A 20,675-nucleotide genomic window follows, 5' to 3' on the forward strand; every position below is an offset into this window, starting at 1 on the left:
ACGACAAATAAAAGGAAATATTTCTTCACCAAGACGGTCATTGGTTTATGGAATTCACTTCCAGAAGAGGTCGTGACAACTGTCAATCCGGATAGCTTCAAGGCAGGATTAGACAGATTCATGGATGCCAGGTGTATCAGTGGTTATTGAAACGGATGTCCAAGTGTCATCTCTATGTTGGTTGAGGCAAGCAAGATTCCCTTGGGTATCATTTGTTGGGGGTGGAGTGAAAGGGGGAGTTTTGCCTTCTCTTTTAGCTCAAGATCCCCATGTACAATTGGTGGGCCCCTGTTTGACACAGAATGCTGGACTCTATGGGCTTTGGCCTGATTCAGCATGGCTCTTATGTTCTTATCTATCTATCTATCTATCTATCTATCTATCTATCTATCTATCTATCTATCTATCTATCTATCTATCTCTGTCTCTGTCTCTGTCTCTGTCTCTGTCTCTATATCTATATCTATATATATATATATCTATATATCTATATATATCTAGTGTATATACAGTATGTGCTATATATAGTATGTGTTGTATATGTGTCTGGGTATATACTTTCTTTTGAGAACAAGCAACAGAAGTTAATTGTTAATATGTGCCAGTGTACCCACATTAAAAAATATGACAGTAAAGGTTATCTTTTCTTCAATTATTATGGTATAAATAGTTGAATTTATAATTCTGCCATTACAGATAATCCTTGGCTTACAGCCATTCTTTTAGTGACTGTTCAAAGTTCCAACGGCACTGAAAAAAGTGGCATAATACCTTTTTCCACACTTATGACCATTGCAACATCCCCATGATCCCATGGTCAGAATTTAGATGCTTGGCAACTGGTTTAGATTTATGATGGTTACAGAGTCCTGGGATCATGTGATCAGATTTTGTGACCTTCTGACAAGCCAAGTCAGTGGGGCAGCCAGATTCAATTAACAGTGGTGTTAACTCACATAACAACTGCAGGGATTCACTTAACAGGTTTGGCAAGAAAGGTCATAAAATGGTGCAAAATTCACTTAACAACCATCTTGCTTAGCAGCAGAAATGTTGGTCTCAGCCGTGGTTGCAGTTTGTGGAGTACTTGTACTGAATTCTATTACTTTATTTAGATTCTACTTTTAGTGGAACTATTAAATCATCTTCATCTTTCAATGACCCCATAATCTCTTGTAGGGTGGAGTCAGGGCAACTGAATGGAGCTAGCAGAGTGTTTCATGGCTAGATGCCCTTCAGAAAATATATTCTCATTATGCCTAGACAGAGAAATATCTGCCTCTATCTAGATTCCAGTTCACAGTCTTCTGATTGTGAGGCACGAGCTAGTGGGACTATTATATATTGGAATTAAAATTGTGTGAGAGAATACTTTAACAAAATAATTATAATAATAATAAAAAGTATTAGTAAAACAATAGATGTTATGGTTTTTTACCTTTCTTTTTCTTAATTACTAATGCTTTTTTCTTTTTTCTTTTCCTTGCATGTTTCTTCTACGAAGAGTGGCTCCCTCCCTTGCAGCAGGGGACCAGACCCTCCGTGGGTTCTGTCCCCTTGCCTGTCACGCCCGATCCCCCCCACACCTGTTTTTCACAGGTGTTGGAGTGATTGTGGGGGGGGTAGATTTTCTCGGCAGGGCGGGCCGGGTCGCTGACCTCCGTGGTCACACCCGGCTGACTGGAGGCTGTTGACGTCGGGGGGGGGGCTGCCCCACCCGACGAACATACCAGAGCCGAACATTTTGGATGCAGGCGACCTTGTCGACAAAGGGCTGAGGCGCGGGGACGCCAGAGGCAACGCAGCGTCGAATCGGCAGCGGCCGCCATTAAAGGCAGTAAAAAAGTGGCGGGAGAAGCCGATGCGCATCCCACCGGTTACTATGGCACGAAGACGCCACGGGCGCCATTACTTCAACACAAAAACGGCGGGAGAAGCCGTTTTGTTTCCCGCCGGTTGCCATGGCAACGGCGCGGCGGCCATGTTTTTTTGCCGAAAACACCAGGCAGTGGTCGAACGGAGCTCGGAAGGCTCCTAGCCACGCCCAGAGCCACCCAGTGACGTGCAGCCGCAGTAACAGCAGCCGTTGGTCTCTGCTTTATCGGCTGCGTGATCGAGACGATTCTTCGGATTCCCGAGGCATCCGTGAGTGTTACTGGGAAGGAGAAAAACTATGGCTGATACCTCAGCGCATTTGGGGGAGGAGTTGCCTGCCGCGATCAGGCCCTGTACCCCCAAGGACAAGCCACATGCTGAGAAGACCAAGTCAAAGTCTTCTCAGGGAGCCTCCCTTAAGGAGGCTGAGAAAAGAATAAGGGCTTGAGAGACAGTTGGAAATGGCCCAGAGACAACAGCCAGTCGCCTTGTCTCAATCTAGCATTCTGGGGCCTACGCCCCCTCCGGCCTCCCCCTTGAGTGGCATTGCTGGGGTTGTAGGCTCGGCAACGGAGCAGGATTGGTCGCCAGAATGCCCCCTACTAGCAGCACCTGAGGCATTTAATGTACATCGAGGAGCACAGTTTAGCCAGCCCACTGCCACTTTTACACCTTCTGCAGTGGGCCTGAGGAGCTCCCTGGACACCTGGCAGAGCATGCCACAGAATCTCCAGGACTTAATCGCCAACGCATATGCCCAGGGGATTACAATTGGTGCTCAACAACAGGCCCCTGTGGTCCAGAACCCTCCACGACATAGGAATCTGTGGGCTGCTCCATCTCCAGCTTCTCTTCAAGGGTCAATGGAGGAGGAGTTGTTTCCCGAGGAGGAGGACAGCGAGGAGGGTGAGGGACTATCTGGAGATGAACAACCGCCCGAGCCCCCGAGTCTAGTAGGCCTCTTCAAGCCCTCTCTTTTTCGAATTTTGCTTAATAAGTCCAAGCTAGCCTTTGAGGAGGCAGGAGAGGGGAAGCAGGCCAAGGATGCCACCGCACAGGCCTCAATGGGAGTCTTGCTTTCGGTGCCAAAGAAGGAACCGGAGAACATCCCTTCCTCTGATATATTTCTTGAAAACATTAAAAAGCCTTGGGAAACACCAGCAGCAGCCCAAGGACCCTCTATGATTGATCGAAAGTTCTATACTTTCGATCAGGAGATGGAATCTCTTTTAGCCCCTCCAACCATAGACCCTCCGGTGGCAGGCTTAGTTTCCACCGCCCTGGTGCCATCCGAGGTCTCTGAGGGGCTGAAGGCGGAGGATAAGAAAGATGAAAACATAGCACTAAAGACACACCAGATGGCAACCTGGACCTTACGAGCCGCTTCGGCGGCCTCGTACTTCAATCAGGCAACTATCCTGTGGATACAGGACATCCAATCAAGGGTGAGCCAGAAGGACCAGAAGCTCCGCCAGGACTTAAACAAACTGTTGGCGGCTACGGAATTTTCGGCGGATGCCACAATGGATGCGGTCAAATTCGCATCCCGCGCACTGGCATCCTCCCTGTCCTCCCGTAGATTAATTTGGCTCCGAAGCTGGCAGGCGGACGTTAAATCAAAATGGCGCCTAGCCTCAGCTTGATTCCAGGGGGAGAAATTATTCGGGGATTCCCTGGAAAAAGTCCTTATCGAGGATAAGGATTAGAAGAAAGTGCTCCCATGGTCCAGCAGGAGAGGGGAAAGACGGTTCACTCCATTTTACAGAAGGCAGACATTTCGTACCGAGCCCTCCTCAGCTGCCTCTCAGGGGTCGAGGACATCTCCCCAGGGCTCCTTCAACCAGGGAGGATACCGCTCGGACAGGCCGTACTTTGTGGACCGAGGCAGACCGTATCAGCAGGGACGCCGTCCCTACAGAGGATCAAACTTCAAAGGATCCAAGCGAGCAAAATGACTCGGCAGTCTCCTACCCTCTGGGGGGCAAGCTTCTACACTTTTCCGACACCTGGAGGGCTACATCCCTCGACACCTGGGCAGTTGGCACAGCAACCCAGGGGTTGAGGATAGATTTTCTTCGTTTGCCTCCAAACAGATTCCTTCCATGTCCTCATGTGCTGGACCCGCAAAAGAGGGCGCTATTACACAAAGAAATAGAACATCTACTGGAGATAGAAGCGATAGAGGAGGTTCTGGTACACCTGAGGGGAAAAGGCTTCTACTCAGTCATTTTCCTGGTTCCCAAATCTTCAAGAGGGGTTCGTTTGATTTTAAATCTAAAATGGTTGAACCTGTATGTGCGTTATCAAAAGTTCAAAATGCACTCCCTGAGGTCTATTCTACAGTCCATACGCCCAGGGGACCTGCTCACCTCTATCGACCTCAAAGAGGCCTACCTCCATGTACCGGTACTCCCGGCACACAGACAATTCCTCCGGTTTTGCTGAAACGGATCTCATTACCAATATCGAGCAATGCCATTCGGCCTTTCATCAGCACCAAGGACATTCACAAAACTATTGGACGTCCTTACGGCCACCTTAAGACACCGGTCAGTGCGCCTTATGGCATACCTCGACGACATTGTGATATTGTCAAAGTCCTGGGACCAGGCACAACGAGATCTTCAGCTTACCTTGACCACCCTACAAACACACGGGTTTACCATAAACTGGGACAAGAGCCACTTAACACCGACAACCCGCTTGGCTCACCTGGGCACCACAATAGACACAGAATTGTGCCAGGTATTCCTATCACAGGACAGGCAGACCAATGTCCGAACTCTGACCCAGGCCTTGAGATCCCAACCAAGGCATTCACTAGCCTTCCTGTCAAAGACCTTGGGCACGCTAGTGTCCTGCATAGATGTCGTGCCTTGGGCCAGGTTACACCTGCGCCCTCTCCAATGGTTCCTGCTACCTTTCCAAAGGAGGAAGACCAGTCACACCAATACACAGGTGATTCTCCCGGCAGGGGTCAGGAGGTCCATGCGATGGTGGACTTCAACAGCCATCCAGCGAGGATCACCATTTCGAGGACAAGACTTTGTCACTATAACGACGGACGCCAGCCTGATGGGGTGGGGAGCCCACCTCTCATCCAGCGTGGCCCAGGGTCTGTGGAGTCCCCAGGATTTGAGGGACATCAACATCAATTTCTTGGAATTGAAGGCAGTTTCCCTGGCACTACACAGCTTTTCTCACTTGGTGCAGGGCAGCCATGTCCTGATTCTAACGGACAATGTCTCAGCCCGCTCTTACATAAACCACCAGGGGGGGACGAGATCCAGACGCCTGATGCAGGAGGCCGAATCTCTGTTCAGATGGGCAGAGGTCCATTTGGCCTCCCTCTCAGCCGAACACATATCAGGGCAGGAGAATGTGTGGGCGGACTGGCTGAGCCGCAAGACTCTGGACCCGGCAGAGTGGAAATTGGACCCCAGAGTGTTCTGGAAAATGACAAATCGATTCAACACACCGATCTTGGACCTGTTTGCAACGTGTCACAACACACAGCTGCCACGCTTCTTCTCCCGGTTTCCATCTCCGGGTACGGAGGGAGTGGATGCGTTGCGACTCCCCTGGCCAGAGGGACTCCTGTATGGGTTCCCACCTACTCGCATACTACAGAGGGTTCTGCAAAAGATCATACAGGAACGAGCTGATGTACTACTAGTAGCACCCTTCTGGCCTCGACGAGCTTGGTTCTCGGACTTGATGGAGCTGTCCATCTCTCCACATTGGAAGATCCGAGACCATCTAGTAGCCCTCAGCCAGGGATGCATTGCACACCCGGAACCTCAGTGGTGGAGCCTGACCGTGTGGCACTTGAGGGGGACCGTCTGAGACGGCTACATCTCCCGGACACGGTCATAGCTACCATGCAGGCAGCGCACAGACCATCTACGAGGCGAATCTACCAGTCGACGTGGTCAGCCTTCTGCACCTTCTGCGGAGTCCAGAAGATCGACCCTATATCGGCCTTGCCGGGGACCGTCCTAACATTCCTTCAGGCAGGATTGGATAAGGGATTGGCTCCAAACACTTTGTGACGCCACGTGGCAGTGCTGTCTACAATATTAAGTCAGGACTATTACCGGCCTTTGTCACGACACCCTTGGATTAGGGATTTCTTAAAAGGAGCGTCGAATATTAGGCCGGCTACCGTTCATAGGTTCCCCTCCTGGGACCTACCACTTGTCCTTAAGGCCTTGACAGCTCCACCCTTCGAACCGTTGAGGACAGTACCGATGCACTTCTTATCCATCAAAACGGCCTTTCTAGTTGCTATTACTTCGGCCAGAAGGGTGTCGGAGCTGTCGGCCCTATCAGTGAGGCCTGACCTCTGTCTATTCCATCCGGATAGAGTGGTTCTTCGATTGGACCCTTCCTTCATCCCCAAGGTGAACTCTGGTTTCCATAGAACACAAGAAATAGTATTGCCAGATTTCTGTACACATGGCACACATCCATCTGAACTCAGATGGCATAAATTGGATGTGAGACGTGCTGTTAAAATTTATACTCATAGGACACAGACTTCCAGAACATCGGAAGCATTATTTATCTCCTTTTCCTCACAAGGAAGAGGCGCTAGAGTGTCCTCACAGACTATTAGCCGTTGGATAAGAGACTGCATCACTGAAGCCTATAAAGCATCAGGACGGACTGTTCCTCAGGGAATAACAGGACATTCAACACGCAGTGCGGCTGCTTCGGCAGCCTGGGCTACACAAGCTTCGATCGAAGAGATTTGTAGAGCAGCCACGTGGGCAGCTCCATCTACCTTCATCAAGCATTACCGGATTGACGCTTTTGCTTCCGCGGAGGCAGCATTTGGGAGGAGGGTGTTGCAGAGGGTGTGTTCCACATGAACGCCCTTGGGCCTAATTTTCCCTCCCGTTTATTATGTCTTGGGTACATCCCACATTGGACTCTCCTTGCAAGTGCATTGGAGAAGGACCGTTGAACTTACCTGAACGGTCTTCTCGATGCACTGCAAGGAGAGTCCAAACCCACCCGATTGGTGGACCAAGGGCTTTTCCTGACATTATTGACGTTATTTTTAGTCAGTTTTGCCTTCCAGTGTTTAATAAAAAGTTTATAGTTTATTGCTCCTTCATTTTTTATGACTGGTGGGCTAGGGGGCGGTACCTGCATAATGTTTATAATTAAAACTCAGTCCCTCCAATGAGACTGGAGAAATACCCACGTTGGACTCTCCTTGCAGTGCATCGAGAAGACTGTTCAGGTAAGTTCAACGGTCCTTTTAACTATAACTGATGTCAAGCTAACTGGCCTGTAGTTACCAGCTTCTTCTCTACTGCCCTTCTTGTGGATAGGCACAACACTGGCCATTCTCCAATCCTCAGGAACATCTCCTGTTAACAGGGATTGGTTAACCAAATCAGTCAGGGGGGTAGCAATGACAGATCTGAGTTCTTTAAGAACTCTGGGGTGGATGCCATCTGGACCCATTGCCTTATTTATCTTTAATTGTTCAAGTTCTTCTAAGACATCGGCTTCTACGATCACTGGAGCTGAATCCGTACAGCTGGAAGCAATACTATATCCCTCTATAGTATTATTTTGTAAGGTGTATTTGGAGAATACTGAACAGAAGTAGCTATTGAAATGGTCAGCGATCTCCTTATTCCCATCAATGCATGTATTATTCCTGGTACTAAGCTTCGTCATGCTGCAGTTTTTCTTCTTCCTATCACTAATATATCTAAAGAAGGTTTTATCCCCCTTCTTTACAGATTTGGCAATTTCTTCCTCTTTTGAGGCTTTAGCAGCATATATTATCTGTTTCGCCTCCTTCTGTCTCATTTTATACACCTCCCTTTCAGCTATACTTCCAGACTCTTTATACCTCCTATAGGCAGCCTTTTTTTCATTGACTATAGCCCTTAGATGATTGCTAAACCATAGCGGTTTCTTTTTCCTTTTACCTTTAATTATTTGCCTTACATACAGTCCTGTGGCTTTTAAGATGGCCTTTTTTAATAGGTGGACCCACTGTCCTTCCCTAGAGATGCTAAACTATAATTCCCAGTAGTTTCACCCAGTGACCAAATCCACTCAAAGCAAAACAAAGGGCAAAGCCATTTTAGAATTGAATATTTTATTTAGGAAGTACCTCGTGCCTTTTGCTGTCAATATATTGGACTTTGTTCAACAGATGTTAAGTTCACAATGAGTACAGTTTTAAAAGCAAAAAGCAGAAAGTCACAAGTACAAAGCCTCTTTCTCGTAAGAACAACAACGGGTAATCACAACACTTGGCCAAGACTGTAATGTACCAGGCTAATCTCCCCTTTTAGATTCAAGGTTTGTATTCAGATTTGGAAAAGGGCTTTGCACTAACTGGGCGGATTCTCTCTGCTCTCTGGCATGGCTGGCTTACACCTTGAAGTGATAAATATTTCCTGGACAAATTTTTGTGTCTATTTCGTGACCATGGTCTACTACAGTTTCTCTTCCATCCTCAGTCTCTTCCAATATCGGCACAGAATGTAGGGTATTTTTATCGTTGTGCGAATGGGCAAGGTCTAGGACAGTATTGTTGTGTGCTGGGGAAGCAACGTGTTTTCCAAAGTGATGGTCAATCAAATGGGTGCGAGAATGTCCCTCCTGGAAAAAACAAAACAAAAGAACAACATACAAACACAGATGAATTTTCTTCAGCCGTTGAACCGTGAGCCACGGTGTCGCAGTGGTTAGAGTGCAGTACTACTTTTGCTGACTCCTGGCTGCTTGCAATTTGGCAGAGTGACTTTCATTAGGCTCAAGGTTGACTCGGTCTTCCAAATGAGGAATCAATTGCAAAGCACTGTGTTGGGGGCAATTGGATGGCTCTCTAAACCACTTAGAGAGGGTTGCAAAGCACTGTGAAACAGTATATAAATCCAAGTGCTATTCAGAGGTGGGTTGCTGTTGCTTCAGAACCAATGATGGGCTGCCAAAATTTTTACTGCCACGCTGTGGCCCTGGGTTATTGTGTGGGTGTGGCTTGATGGCTATGTGACCAGGTAGGAGTGGCTTGCTAGCCATGTGACCAGGTGGTAGTGGTTTGACAATCATGTGACCAGTGGTGGTGGCTTAAAGGTCATGTGACTCGGTGTGAGTGGCTTACCAACCAAGATAAGTTTTCAAATAGGTGCTTGGACTCTTTTTCAATTGATTAACTCTCATTTGAATACCCACAAAAAGGACAAATGACATGTGAATGTGTTGAGGAGCACAGTGTTAATATATAATAATTAAAGCATTTATGAGTAAAAAAATCTATTTAATTATTTCCTATTTTAAAAATAATTCAGGGTCATACTAACTTAGTAGAGAAGGAAGGACAATAAAAAAACTATTAAGTATTCAACAAGTAGTGCATAAACTTACTACTCCCACTGCGTTGTTCCCATCTCCCCGTGGGGGCAGCAGCTCATTACTGTTCAAGTTGGTTCTTTACAACTGGCATTAACTTAGTGGCCTGGGTTGCTAGAACCGGCAGCGACCCAGGCCTAAAATGCGCCCAAACTGGTTTCCTTGGCGGCACCACAGGCGCTGCCATCTTGGTTTTTGCTTCTGCTCATTCACAATGAATCACCTACACTCTGCCAGCTGCATTGGTCCAGGCACAATTCAAGACGTTGGTGATTGCCTATAAAGCCCTATATGTCTTAGGACCAGACTATTTACGGGACTGTCTCCTGCCTCATACCTCCAGAGACCAATTAGAGCACACAGAGTTGGCCTCCTCCAGGTCCTGTCGACTAAGCAATGCAGGTTGGCGGGACCATGGAGGAGAGCCTTCTCTGTGGCTGCCCCGGCTCTACGGAATCAACTCCCCCCTGACATCCGCCCTGCTGGCCTTTCGTAGGGCCGCAAAGACCTGGCTATGCCGGCAGGCCCGGGGCTCCTGAAATTAACATCATTGGCCACATATATGAATGTGAAGGATTGGTGTGTATGCATGTTGTTGTGTCTATTTTATATTAGTCTTATTAGGTTTTTAGAGGTTTTTTAATTGTTGGAAGCCATCCTGAGTCCTTTGGATTGGGTGGCATAGAGATCAAAATAGATAGATAGATAGATAGATAGATAGATAGATAGATAGATAGATAGATAGATAGATAGATTTGAATTCACAAAAGTGAATTAAGAAAATCCACTGGAAATTGAAAATAGAAAATCAAGAAAATCGACGGCTCTTAATATTTTCAATATTCCTCATTCACTTCTCACTATTTTTTAACACCCATGACCATTGCAGCGTCCTTGTGGTCAAATTTCGGATGCTTGACAACTGACACTCTTCCGTGTCATGGGGTCATGGAATCGCTTTTTTTGTGTCGTCCTGATACGCAATGTCAATGAGGAAGCCAGATTCATTTGACAACCATGCTACTAACTGAACTGCAGTGATTCATTTAACAATTGTGTCGAGAAAAGGTGTAAAACAGAGCAAAACTCACTTAACAACAGTCTTGCTTAGGAATCAAAATTTGGGGTTGTGGTCATAAATTGAGGATTACCTCTAACTTGGCAGTTGGCAAATGTTGGAGTACAAGTCAAATGAATAAAATTTAAACCGGCAATTAATCCTTCGATTAATCGAGGGCCATTCTTATTTTTTTATTGTAGGGCATATGAGGGGTGACATATAAATCCAATAAGTAAGTAAGTAAGTAAGTAAGTAAGTAAGTAAGTAAGTAAGTAAGTAAGTAAGTAAGTAAGTAAGTAAGTAAGTAAGTAAACAAACAAACAAACAAACAAACAAATAGTTATAACTACAGTTTGTTGAATGAATAGAATGGAAATTAAGGAGTCAGAGGTAAATTGAGGAGATTAGATTCAAACTCTTCCTGGCTAGATAAATTTCATGTACTGTATTCTGTTTCAGCCGAACCTACAACCCAAAGGGTCCTAGTGAGGTTAAAAATAATAATCTCAGAGAAAAGGAAGTATAAATAAAAGAATCTAAGGCTGCATCATGCTAAGCCAAGACCAAACAAACCGCATTATATATCACAGCATCTGCTGATGTGAAGGGACGCGGGGGAATCTATAGATGCTATAGGGAGTCAATTTTGAGCCCCGAGATGGACAGAATGGATAAGAAAAATCAGGAGATATATGGACTTCAGGTTCTAGAATTCCCCAACCAGCCTGGGAGTTGAAGTCTACGCACTTTAAAGTTGATGAAGATAAGAAACTCGGGTGTGGAGAAAGAAGAAAGAAGATGAACAAAATTGAATTTATCATACATACCTTGACATCAAAGATGACACAGTCCGACTCATACTGTTCATCTTTAGGTTTTTCAGTGGCATCGTGTGATCTAAACACAGTTGCTTTGCAGAATCCAATATGCTGGAGAGAAAGAGGGAGAGAAGGAAGAATTAAGATATGTCCATATGAAACAAAAAAGTTATTAGTGAATTAAAGAATTTGATCAGATCACAACCCAATTCATTAGACTATACAGCATCAAAATGTTTTTCAGATGTTTACTGGAGGTTTGTGGAAGGGGATGGGGAGTGCATTATATTGGGGCAAATTGTGAAGAAATTAATTTTGTATAGAGGTCAAAGGTTATATTGTTGTTCGCGATTGGGTGGCATTGAAGTTAATTAATCAATTAATTAATTAATTGTAGGATTTGGGCTGGTGAGAGCTAGAGTCAAGTGTATATTTCTGTATGGAGTATTTGGCCTTGTTTATTTATTTGGAATGTGGTCCTGGTTTGCTAGGAGAGGGGTAGGAGAGAGAGAGAAGAAAGGGAAGGAAGGAAAGGAAGAAAGGAAGAAAGGAAGGAAGGAAGAAAGAAGGAAGGAAGGAAAAAGAGAGGGGGAGAGAGGAGGAAGAGAGAGAGAAGAAAGAAAAAGAAAGAAGGAAATGAGAGAGGTAGAGAGGAAGAGAAAGAAAGAAAAATAAAAGAGAGGGAGAGAGAGAGAAAAGAAAGAAAGAAGATAAAAGAGAGGGGGGAGAGGAGGGAGAGAGAGAAAAGAAGAAAAGAAAGAAAGAGGAGTGAGAGAGAAAGAAAGAGAGGCAGAGAGAAAAGAAAGAAAGAAGAAAGAAAAAGAGAAAGAAATGGGAGGGAGGGAGAGGGAGAAAGAGAGAAAGAGAGAGAGATGGCAATTGCTCAGATAGGATTGGAGATGACCCTTCTCACTTACTGCTTCTCCTACAGGTTTGGGATGGCAGTGATGATGGTCGTCATGGATTTCCTGATGAGTGCAGTTGGTCTCCACAATAGCAAACTCCACATAGAAGGCTTCAGGCTCAAACTGAAATAAAAGCAAGAAATGTTTCAGTTGGGCTGTGGATAGAAATGGGAAAAGTGAAGAGCTGGGAGAATGGGATTTCTTAGCTTTTACATGGTAAATCCTTTGCTTCTGTTTTAGAATATTTACCAATAGAATAGAGCTGGAAAGGACCTTGGGGGGTCTTCTAGTCCATCCCATTCTGCTCAACCATGAGAATTAATTAATTTACATATATATGTAGGCAGGAGTGGGCAGCAGGCAGGATGAGATGGAACACAGTTCCACCAGCGGAAATGAAGCTGCATGCCCAGTTCCAGCTGACCGGTGGCAGTAAGTTCTGGCATTACCAGTCTTGGCTGGGCTCTCCTTTTTTCCCCTGCTGCTCCATCTGCGCTCCTCACTTTTTCCCTCTTTCCTCCTTCCTGGCCTCGGATGAGCTTCCTTCTCTCCTGGCCGGCTCCCCTCCAGCCTCACGTGGCCACCTACCAAGGCCAGGAAGGAAGAAAGAGGAAAAAAGGCTCTTCCCGTAGGCCCCACCAAGCAACATTGTCTAGTTGATGGGACCTGGAGAAGGCCGACTCTGTGGGAAGTACTCTCTACTACTTTGTTGGTATCTGGTTCTTTTCCGATACATTTGCAGAGCATAATTCCACGGTCTCCTCCTGCTTCCTCTTTGTTATATGAAGTATCAAAGCATTAAACTGAAAGAGGTCATTGGAATTATTTTTTAAGATTTGCATACTAACTTTGTGCTGCCCTCTTGAAATCTCCAGGACTTGATAAGCATGATTCGGCAATTTTTCATTGTGTTTATGGATCACGTAATCCACACATTCTACCACATGATGGTCATTCAGAGGCAGCAGAATTTGGCATTTCGGACAGTGTCTCCGCACATCTTCCTCAGAATCTGAAAAGAAAAAAAAATGTCAAGAAGGGCCTTAATAGAGACAGACAGATTAACAGACTTGGAAGGGATCTTGTAGGCCATCTAGTTCAACCCCCTGTCCGAGAAGGAGACCCTACACCATTTCTGACAGATGGCAGTCCAGTCCCTCCTTGAAAGCTTCCAGTGATGAAGCTCAATCAACCAAAGCAACATCTTGTCTTCGGAGGTTGTGGGAGCTTCATCACTGGAACCTTTCAAGAAAACCTCTCCTTATTTCCAGGTTATTCTGTTTCCATCCATTATTCCTTGTGCATTGGAAAATAGCTTGACCCCTCTTCTCTGAGGCAGCCCCCCAAATATTGGAAGGAACATTTGAGAAACAAAGTCTTTTTTTTTTTTGCACTTTGTGTTAAAGTACAATATAAGCTATTGTCAGATACACCACCCTGATCCATCCAATAGTTTTCTTGGCAACTTCAACGTACCCTAAATAAATGGAACCTAGATAAATATTCAACTGAGCCCATACCCTCAACCCTTTACAATGCTATTACTAATCTAGGGCTTGAACAAATAGTAACAAACAATACTAGGCTCAGCAATTATCTTAACCTCATCTTCTGCAACCATTTACACTCAATTTATGGACTTCAAATAATAGAGCCCTCTTCCAATGCCAGACTAAACAATGTCGTCTGGCACTTTCTCTGTGGTGGCCCCGGCCCTCTGGAATCAACTCCTCCCAGAGATCAGAATGGCCCCCACTCTCCTTGCTTTGGTAAATTGCTTAAGACAAACAGTGATCACAGCATGATTGACCTCTTAGCATAATTTTTGAAAAATCCTTCAGAACTAGCCTCTTATCCAATTTATAGTCAATGTCCACAGTCATCCCTATCTTCAAAAAAGGAGAGCCAAGTAACATTGAAAATTGCATACAAACCTCTTTATGTTGTGTCACTTGCAAAGTCATGGCATCTATCATTAATCAATCCATTACCCTCCCCCTAGAAACTAACAATCTATTCTCTAACAAACAGAAAAACATGGTTTCAGAAAAAAATTATAATTTAACCTGCAACTCCCCCACTGCAAAAACATATGGACTACACAACTCAATCAAGGTAAATCAATAGACGCAATTTACATAGACTTTGTAAAGATTTTTATTCAGTAGTACATGATAAACTACTTTGGAAACTAAAATCTTGTGACATCTCTGGTCCCTTTCATGATTGGATAACTATGCTCTTGTCAAACAGACACCAAATAGTTAAAATAGGGAGTGCCCTATCAAACCCTGCACCGGTCAACAGTGGTTTCCCTCAAGACAGCGTTCTAGGAGCAACATGATTTATTCTTTACATAAAGAACCTTTGTAACCATATTATAAGCAACTGTGTTCTCTTTGCTGACAATGTTAAACTATTCAACACCACTGGCAATACTTTTACCCTTCAAAAAGACCTTGAGCAAAAAGACCTTGACCATGTATAGCAATAGTCTGAGAACTGGCAACTTTGAATCTCAAGCAACAAATGCTTTAATCTTACCTTGGCAAAAAAGAATGAGAACAAAAAATACAAGCTTTGAGGATACAACCTTGTAGATGATCGGCGAGGCAAAAGCTGCAGGAGGCCTTGTAAGCAATTGGTGGCATGGAGTGAGGCCCCCAAAATTAAGGGCCATGTGGGCCGCGAACAGCGGAGCTGCTGTAAGCAGCAGGGCCAGATGGACAGGCCACAAGTGGCAGAGCCCAGCTAAGAATCTAAGAGGGATGAAGATGAATTACCTGGCTTTGAGTGGCATTTTGCAGCAAACCTGGTGCTGGTCCCATCACTGTTAATCCTGAGAGTACAGTGTCCTTCAACAGCCTAAAGACACAAATGCATCACATTAAACATGTTAACAATCAACTTAACATGATTTACCATTTTGGGTTAGTGCTTTAAAACTGATGCTTCTGGGGGATTAATAGCATTAGTAGCATTTATTATGGTCCACTACAGCATATTTTATGTTCTTAAGAGATTGGAGATTATTACTATGGACACAGTGCATTAGTAACTCGGGTAGACTAATTTGTCATCATTAGAGTAGCTCATGCACTGTAGTGGATTTTAGTCTGAATTCCCAGGTGGGAGGGGTTGCAGTCCAAAGAAGCAAAAGACATCAAAGTTTAGATAGTTTAATTGGGAAGAAGGAGGTCCAGACAGCTCCTTGCTAGAAGTTCTCAGAGTAATAAGTTGTAGTTCCGGTGGGGCAGCAGGAGGTAGCTGGGAGACGCTGCTCCCGCCGGATTATGATGAAAGATCCAGGATATAGATAATTGATTAGCTCGAGACAGCACTTTTCAATACTGCCTGATGTGGGAAGATCTATGATTGAGACTGAAACTGCCGAGGGCTTTATTCGGGGCATTTTGAGACAACAGTGATCAAAGGAAAAATACAGTGAGATCAGCTGTTGAGCGGACGATGGCGTCCATCTTTGGATGCCATCCCCTCCACCTCTGTCTCCGTCCCCAAAACTGCAGTTGAAAGGAGCTCGCAAATCCCCCAAAATTTAACCTTAGACTGTCTACTTTTGACCTCATGACATGCCTATTGTCTATGCCCCAATGTTCCCATGTATTTGTAAAATGTCATGTACTCATAACCATGCTTGTACTATATATTCATAATCATGTTTGTACTTTGTCTTTAATTATATACACGTTTGACAAAATAAACAAATAAATATATCAGTTTGTGTGTGTATGTGTTCAGAAACTCAATTTACTCTTGGTAGAGTGGTAAGAAGCCACCTGTCTTCTCCCAAAGTCTTGCATGTTCAGAAACCTTCAAACACTTACATGTTCATGCTGTGGTCTTACAGTACAATTCTCGACAGGAGTTGGATCCAAGACATGACAATCTGTCTCCAGAAGATATAGGTCAATGAAGGTTGCCTCCTCAACGCGTCCCTAAAACGAAAAATTAGGAGAATAACTCATATTTCTGTCTCTGTTGCCTTAATGGACTCGGAAATGTTTAAATTCATGCGCAAGTTATAGATCTTTCCCTGGTGTGCTTCTCAAAAGCTTTAACCACAAAAGCTTTAACTCTAGACTGTCTACAGTCGACTTCACCCCATTTCTAAGAAGTCTGTACAGGGTGGGCATGTGTGCACTATTGTGCCTACCTTCACAATCTTATTGTCCTATTGTCCAAATTTATCTGTACAGTGGTACTTCTACTTAAGAACTTAATTAGTTCCAAGGCCAGGTTCTTAAGTAGAAAGGTTTGTAAATAGAAGCAATTTTCCCCATAGGAATCAATGTAAAAGCAAATATTGCGGCGCAGGCGGAGTAACAGTCGGACACAAAGGTGTGGGTATAAATAGGGTCACTTTTATTAAACAAAATTCAAATTAACTATTTAGCCAATTAAACCACGTGACCTGCAAAGGTGCATAAATCAAATGGGGGCGGAGTTAACTTCCCAACAAACTCAATTGAGCAACTCTACGGCGAAAGCTCCTTGACCGGGTGCAGGGTCAGGTAAAATTACACCTGCCCCCTGCCCAATGCCACGCCCCCACGGCGTGTGGGATGGCTCGCCACTGGTCTCTGATACGCCACAGGCAGCGAGCCACAGGAGCGACCCCCTCCCCGAACCCAAGCCGGTCTAGCCCTGTAATCCGAGAAGGAGTTCGCCCCTCACCTCAGTAGAGGTGCCCCTAAAGGAGATCACACAGTTGCTGCTTACGCCCATTTCCGCCCCCTTTCGGCCGTCCCCCCCCCAGTGACCTTGAAGGGGGGGCGCTAGTTGGTGAGACCACCCCCTAACCACACTCCCACGCACAGAGTGGAGTAGGCGAAAAAACAGCCACAATTCGGCCAATTCATTGTGACTGCAAAAAATTCCTACTCGGCCCCACCAAGGGCGACCCATCATATGCACCCTGTAACAGAGGGAGGGTGGGCGGGTGTCCAGCGCCAGCGGGCAGGAGGCACTACGCCACGAGGCAGCCCCTTCATAGGGCTGCCTCCCTCCTGCCCGGTTCAGGGGGTGACCAAGCACCCAAACGCCGCGCTGCGGCCCCCGGGGATGATGTGGGGGCCGCAGGCTCCGCCCCAACATGGCGGCCTCCTTCCCCAGCCCACGCCGCAACCCTCGCCAGCGGTGAGTCGCCAGCGGCAATGTGTGCAAACCCATTAAGAAAGAAATAAAAGCTTGGAATTTGGCTGGGAGAAGAAGGAGGAAGAAGAGGAGGACAGTCGCTACTAAGGGAAAGAGGTGAGGTGAGGGGAATAAAAAGAATCCCAAACTTTAAGGCTTAAAGAAAAAAAAGAGGGACTCTGAGCAGCGTTCCCTGTAAGCTGTGCGCGTGCGTGCATGCGCCCCCCAAAATACCCCCCTGCGCACCCTTTTCCTTGAGCGTGCGCTCCCCACCCCCCTGCCAGCCCACGGGGGGGCGGGGGCGGGGAGGTGCAGGCAGTAGGAGGAAAGGGAGACGTGGCCGCCCCTGCCTCCCCACGGTGCCTCCGGCCCCCTTGCTCTCCTGGCCTCTCGGCCCTGCCCCCCACCTGCCCGATCCGCCTCCTCTCCTCCTCCGCCGCCTCCTGCCTTGGGGTGCGACTTCTCTCGCGGCGGTGGCGGCTGCGGCTTTGGCTTCTCGGGACGAAAGTGCTCCCAGCCAGGGGGCTGCGAGAGAGGGCTTTCTCCGTCCACTTTGGGAATGCCCGCCCCGCCCCTCCCGCAGCCCGTTCGCTGGGAGCGCTTTCGTCCTAGACTTCCAGCAAGGGGGCTGCAGTAGAGGCAGGGCAGGCATTCCCAAAACGCTCGGAGAAAGCGCTCTCGCAGCCCCCTCGCTGACAGAGAGAGATAGGGAGAGAGAGAAAGTAAGTGAGAAAGAGAGAGAGAGAGAGAAAGGGGGGAGAGATAACAAGAGAGAGAAGAGAAAGAAAGCAAGAGAGATAGAAAGAAAGAGAGAGAGAGAAAGAAAGAAAGCAATAGAAAGAGAAAAAGAAAAAAAGAGAAAGAGAGAGAAAGAGAGGGAGAGAGAAAGTGAGAAAAAGGGAGAGAGAGCAAGAGGGGGAGAGAGAAAGAGAGAGAAATGAGTCTTGATTTAAAGCATATGGTAAAAAGCACTCGAATAATAACAGAGAAAAAAACCCCCAGCCGTTTGTTTGTGTGTGTGAACTCTTGAACCATTTCCAATAGCTCACCTGTTATGGGAAATGGTTCAACAGTTCACACACACAGACACATACACACAAGGGGGGAGGAGACAGGGATGGAAAAAGAGAAGATAGTAATAATAGTAAGAAATTTTGGGTTTGTTTTATTATTAATTACTTTTAATAAAAAAATGAGAATTTTTTATTATTTATTTGTTTGTTTATTTATTCATTCATTTATTCATTCATTCATTCATTCATTCATTCATTCATTCATTTATTTATTTATTTATTTATTTATTTATTTATTTGTTTATTTGTTTATTTATTTATTTATACTTCTATGCCGCCTAGTCCCAAAGGGACTGTCGCTCAGACACTATACTTTTCCGCCCACACCGAAAAAAAATTAGAGGGAACATTGACTCTGAGGCGCCAAGGAGGAACACACGCCTCCCATACACTGAGCCAGAGAGAGAAATCCAGCCAGGCAGCAGAGGGGAACCTCCCTTTCCTCTCACTCGCTCGCTTTGTAACCAACTCCTCGGTTTGGCTGAAACCAAGTTTATCCAGCTGGGTTGAAGCACCCTCTTTTGCCTTGGCGTGCCCAGACGCTCCAGGAGGCAACCGCACGCCAGGTGTATTCAGGCAGCGTGAAGGACTCACCACAGCGAAGTGGTTTATTCCCTCTCCAAGCGCCCAGAGAAAGGAAAATGCTCCGATCTCTCTGGGATGCCAAAGTCTCCTTAAGCACCACCGAAAGGCTCCTCTGGCAGCCTAAAAAAGCCTGAGATGGCTGGGATTAAAGGGGGAATGGCAGGAAACTGGCTGGGCCTTCATGTCGCTCTGAAATTTCTTGAGAATTTTTTCCGGGCTCAGGTTCTTAAGTAGAAAATGGTTCTTAAGAAGAGGCAAAAAAATCTTGAACACCCGGTTCTTATCTAGAAAATTTCTTAAGTAGAAGCATTTTTAGGTAGAGGTACCACTGTACTTATATTGCTTTTGTTTATGTTTATACCAATACCTGCTACCTTGTGCATGTTTTTGACGAAATAAAATAAATAAAAACTGCTTTAAAGAAAATGCACCCAACAGGAAATGTCAATCCTGCCTTAAGAGAAACACAGTTCCTTTGGAGGTTGCAAGGCAGGAATCGACAAGACTGACATGAGCATCTGATCTGTTCTGCATGTGGTACGAGGATCTCAGCTGATTTCCCAGATGTTGTTTTTGGCCAGGTTTTGGAGGAAGAAATGGCCTCTTTCCGACATTGCATGGTTCAGGTATGTACATATTGTCTATTCATTGGGGCCAGTAGAGGGTTCTAAATTGTGTTGCTACCAGTTCCTGCAGAAGTGTCCCGGATAGTGGGTGGAGCCTCCTGCAGCCGCCATTACTGGTTTGCAGAACCAGGCTGAACCAGGCTGAACCCGCTGATTTGGACTCCAAAAAATTGCATTGGGTAGTCCTGGCCTGTCTATCTATAGATACTCTCTATAGATACAAATGTTTGGGACAGGAATGAAGATCAGATTGTTGGTAGGGAGCTAACATTTTTCTCCATTGGAGAGTCCATGCAACACTTAACCCAGTTGCAGAATGAACCCTTTCCTGGATTTCCATCACACACTGAACCATTAAATAATCCAAGGCAGATCATGAGATGACCACTCTCCCTTTCTAAGGATCTCACAGGTAAAAAAAACAGTGGTCAGAAGCATAAGCATTCAATGGGACAGGGTGGGGGGGATTGTGTGTCACTATCAACAAAGTAACATGAGAAAACATTTTACTGAAAGAGTAGTAGATGCTTGGAACAAACTTCCAGCAGATGTGGTTGTTAAATCCACAGTAACTGAATTTAAACATGCCTGGGACAAACATATATCCATCCTAAGATAAAATGCAGGAAATAGTATAAGGGCAGACTAGATGGATCATGAGGTCTTTTTCTCCTATCAATCTTCTATGTTTCTAAAATGATGGACACGCATTGTCTGAATCTGTCTAGCAATTCAACTTAAATGGAAGCTATGAGATAATAGAGCATTGACTAGAATGAGGCCATAAATTGCCCAAATCTCAGCAGAAAGGCATAACATCAAATCCTTCCCTCATCCCAGAAAAAAATCACCTGTTATTCATTTAGCAAATGAAACTAGAAAAAATTCTCCTCCCACTGTACTTACCTTGGACTGGGAATGAACATCCGCGATTACATTGAGAGCTACTTTGTATCCATGTAGATTATGATCGTTGATGTAGTGCACGGCCAGGTCTGCCAACTCCTTAGCTTTTTCTCCGTTGCAGTCCAATTGCGGGTACAAGAAATAGCTCAATGTGCCTCCTATAAACTGACCCAGGAGCACGAGAGCTACCAGGGAATTCATGGCTGGATTCAGAGAGGATGCACAAGGCGCCAAGGGAAGAAAGGTGGACTTCAGAGGGTCCGACGTCAGGGGCTCCTTTTTATGGA

General features: G+C 45.6%; 1 protein-coding gene across 1 annotated transcript; it reads right to left on the bottom strand.

Annotated features, from left to right (window-relative positions):
* Positions 1 to 7,985: 7,985 nt before the first annotated feature.
* Positions 7,986 to 20,675, bottom strand: LOC139168213 (antihemorrhagic factor cHLP-B-like). Its single transcript, XM_070753724.1, has 7 exons — positions 20,389 to 20,675; positions 15,890 to 16,000; positions 14,828 to 14,909; positions 12,893 to 13,056; positions 12,057 to 12,167; positions 11,149 to 11,250; positions 7,986 to 8,511 (listed from the first exon to the last, which is right to left on the bottom strand). Exons 1-7 carry the CDS (start codon positions 20,587 to 20,589, stop codon positions 8,281 to 8,283), a joined length of 1,002 nt encoding a protein of 333 aa, XP_070609825.1. The 5' UTR covers positions 20,590 to 20,675; the 3' UTR covers positions 7,986 to 8,280.

This window comes from Erythrolamprus reginae, chromosome 5 (genome assembly GCF_031021105.1).
Source record: "Erythrolamprus reginae isolate rEryReg1 chromosome 5, rEryReg1.hap1, whole genome shotgun sequence".
Classification (NCBI taxonomy): domain Eukaryota; kingdom Metazoa; phylum Chordata; class Lepidosauria; order Squamata; family Dipsadidae; genus Erythrolamprus; species Erythrolamprus reginae.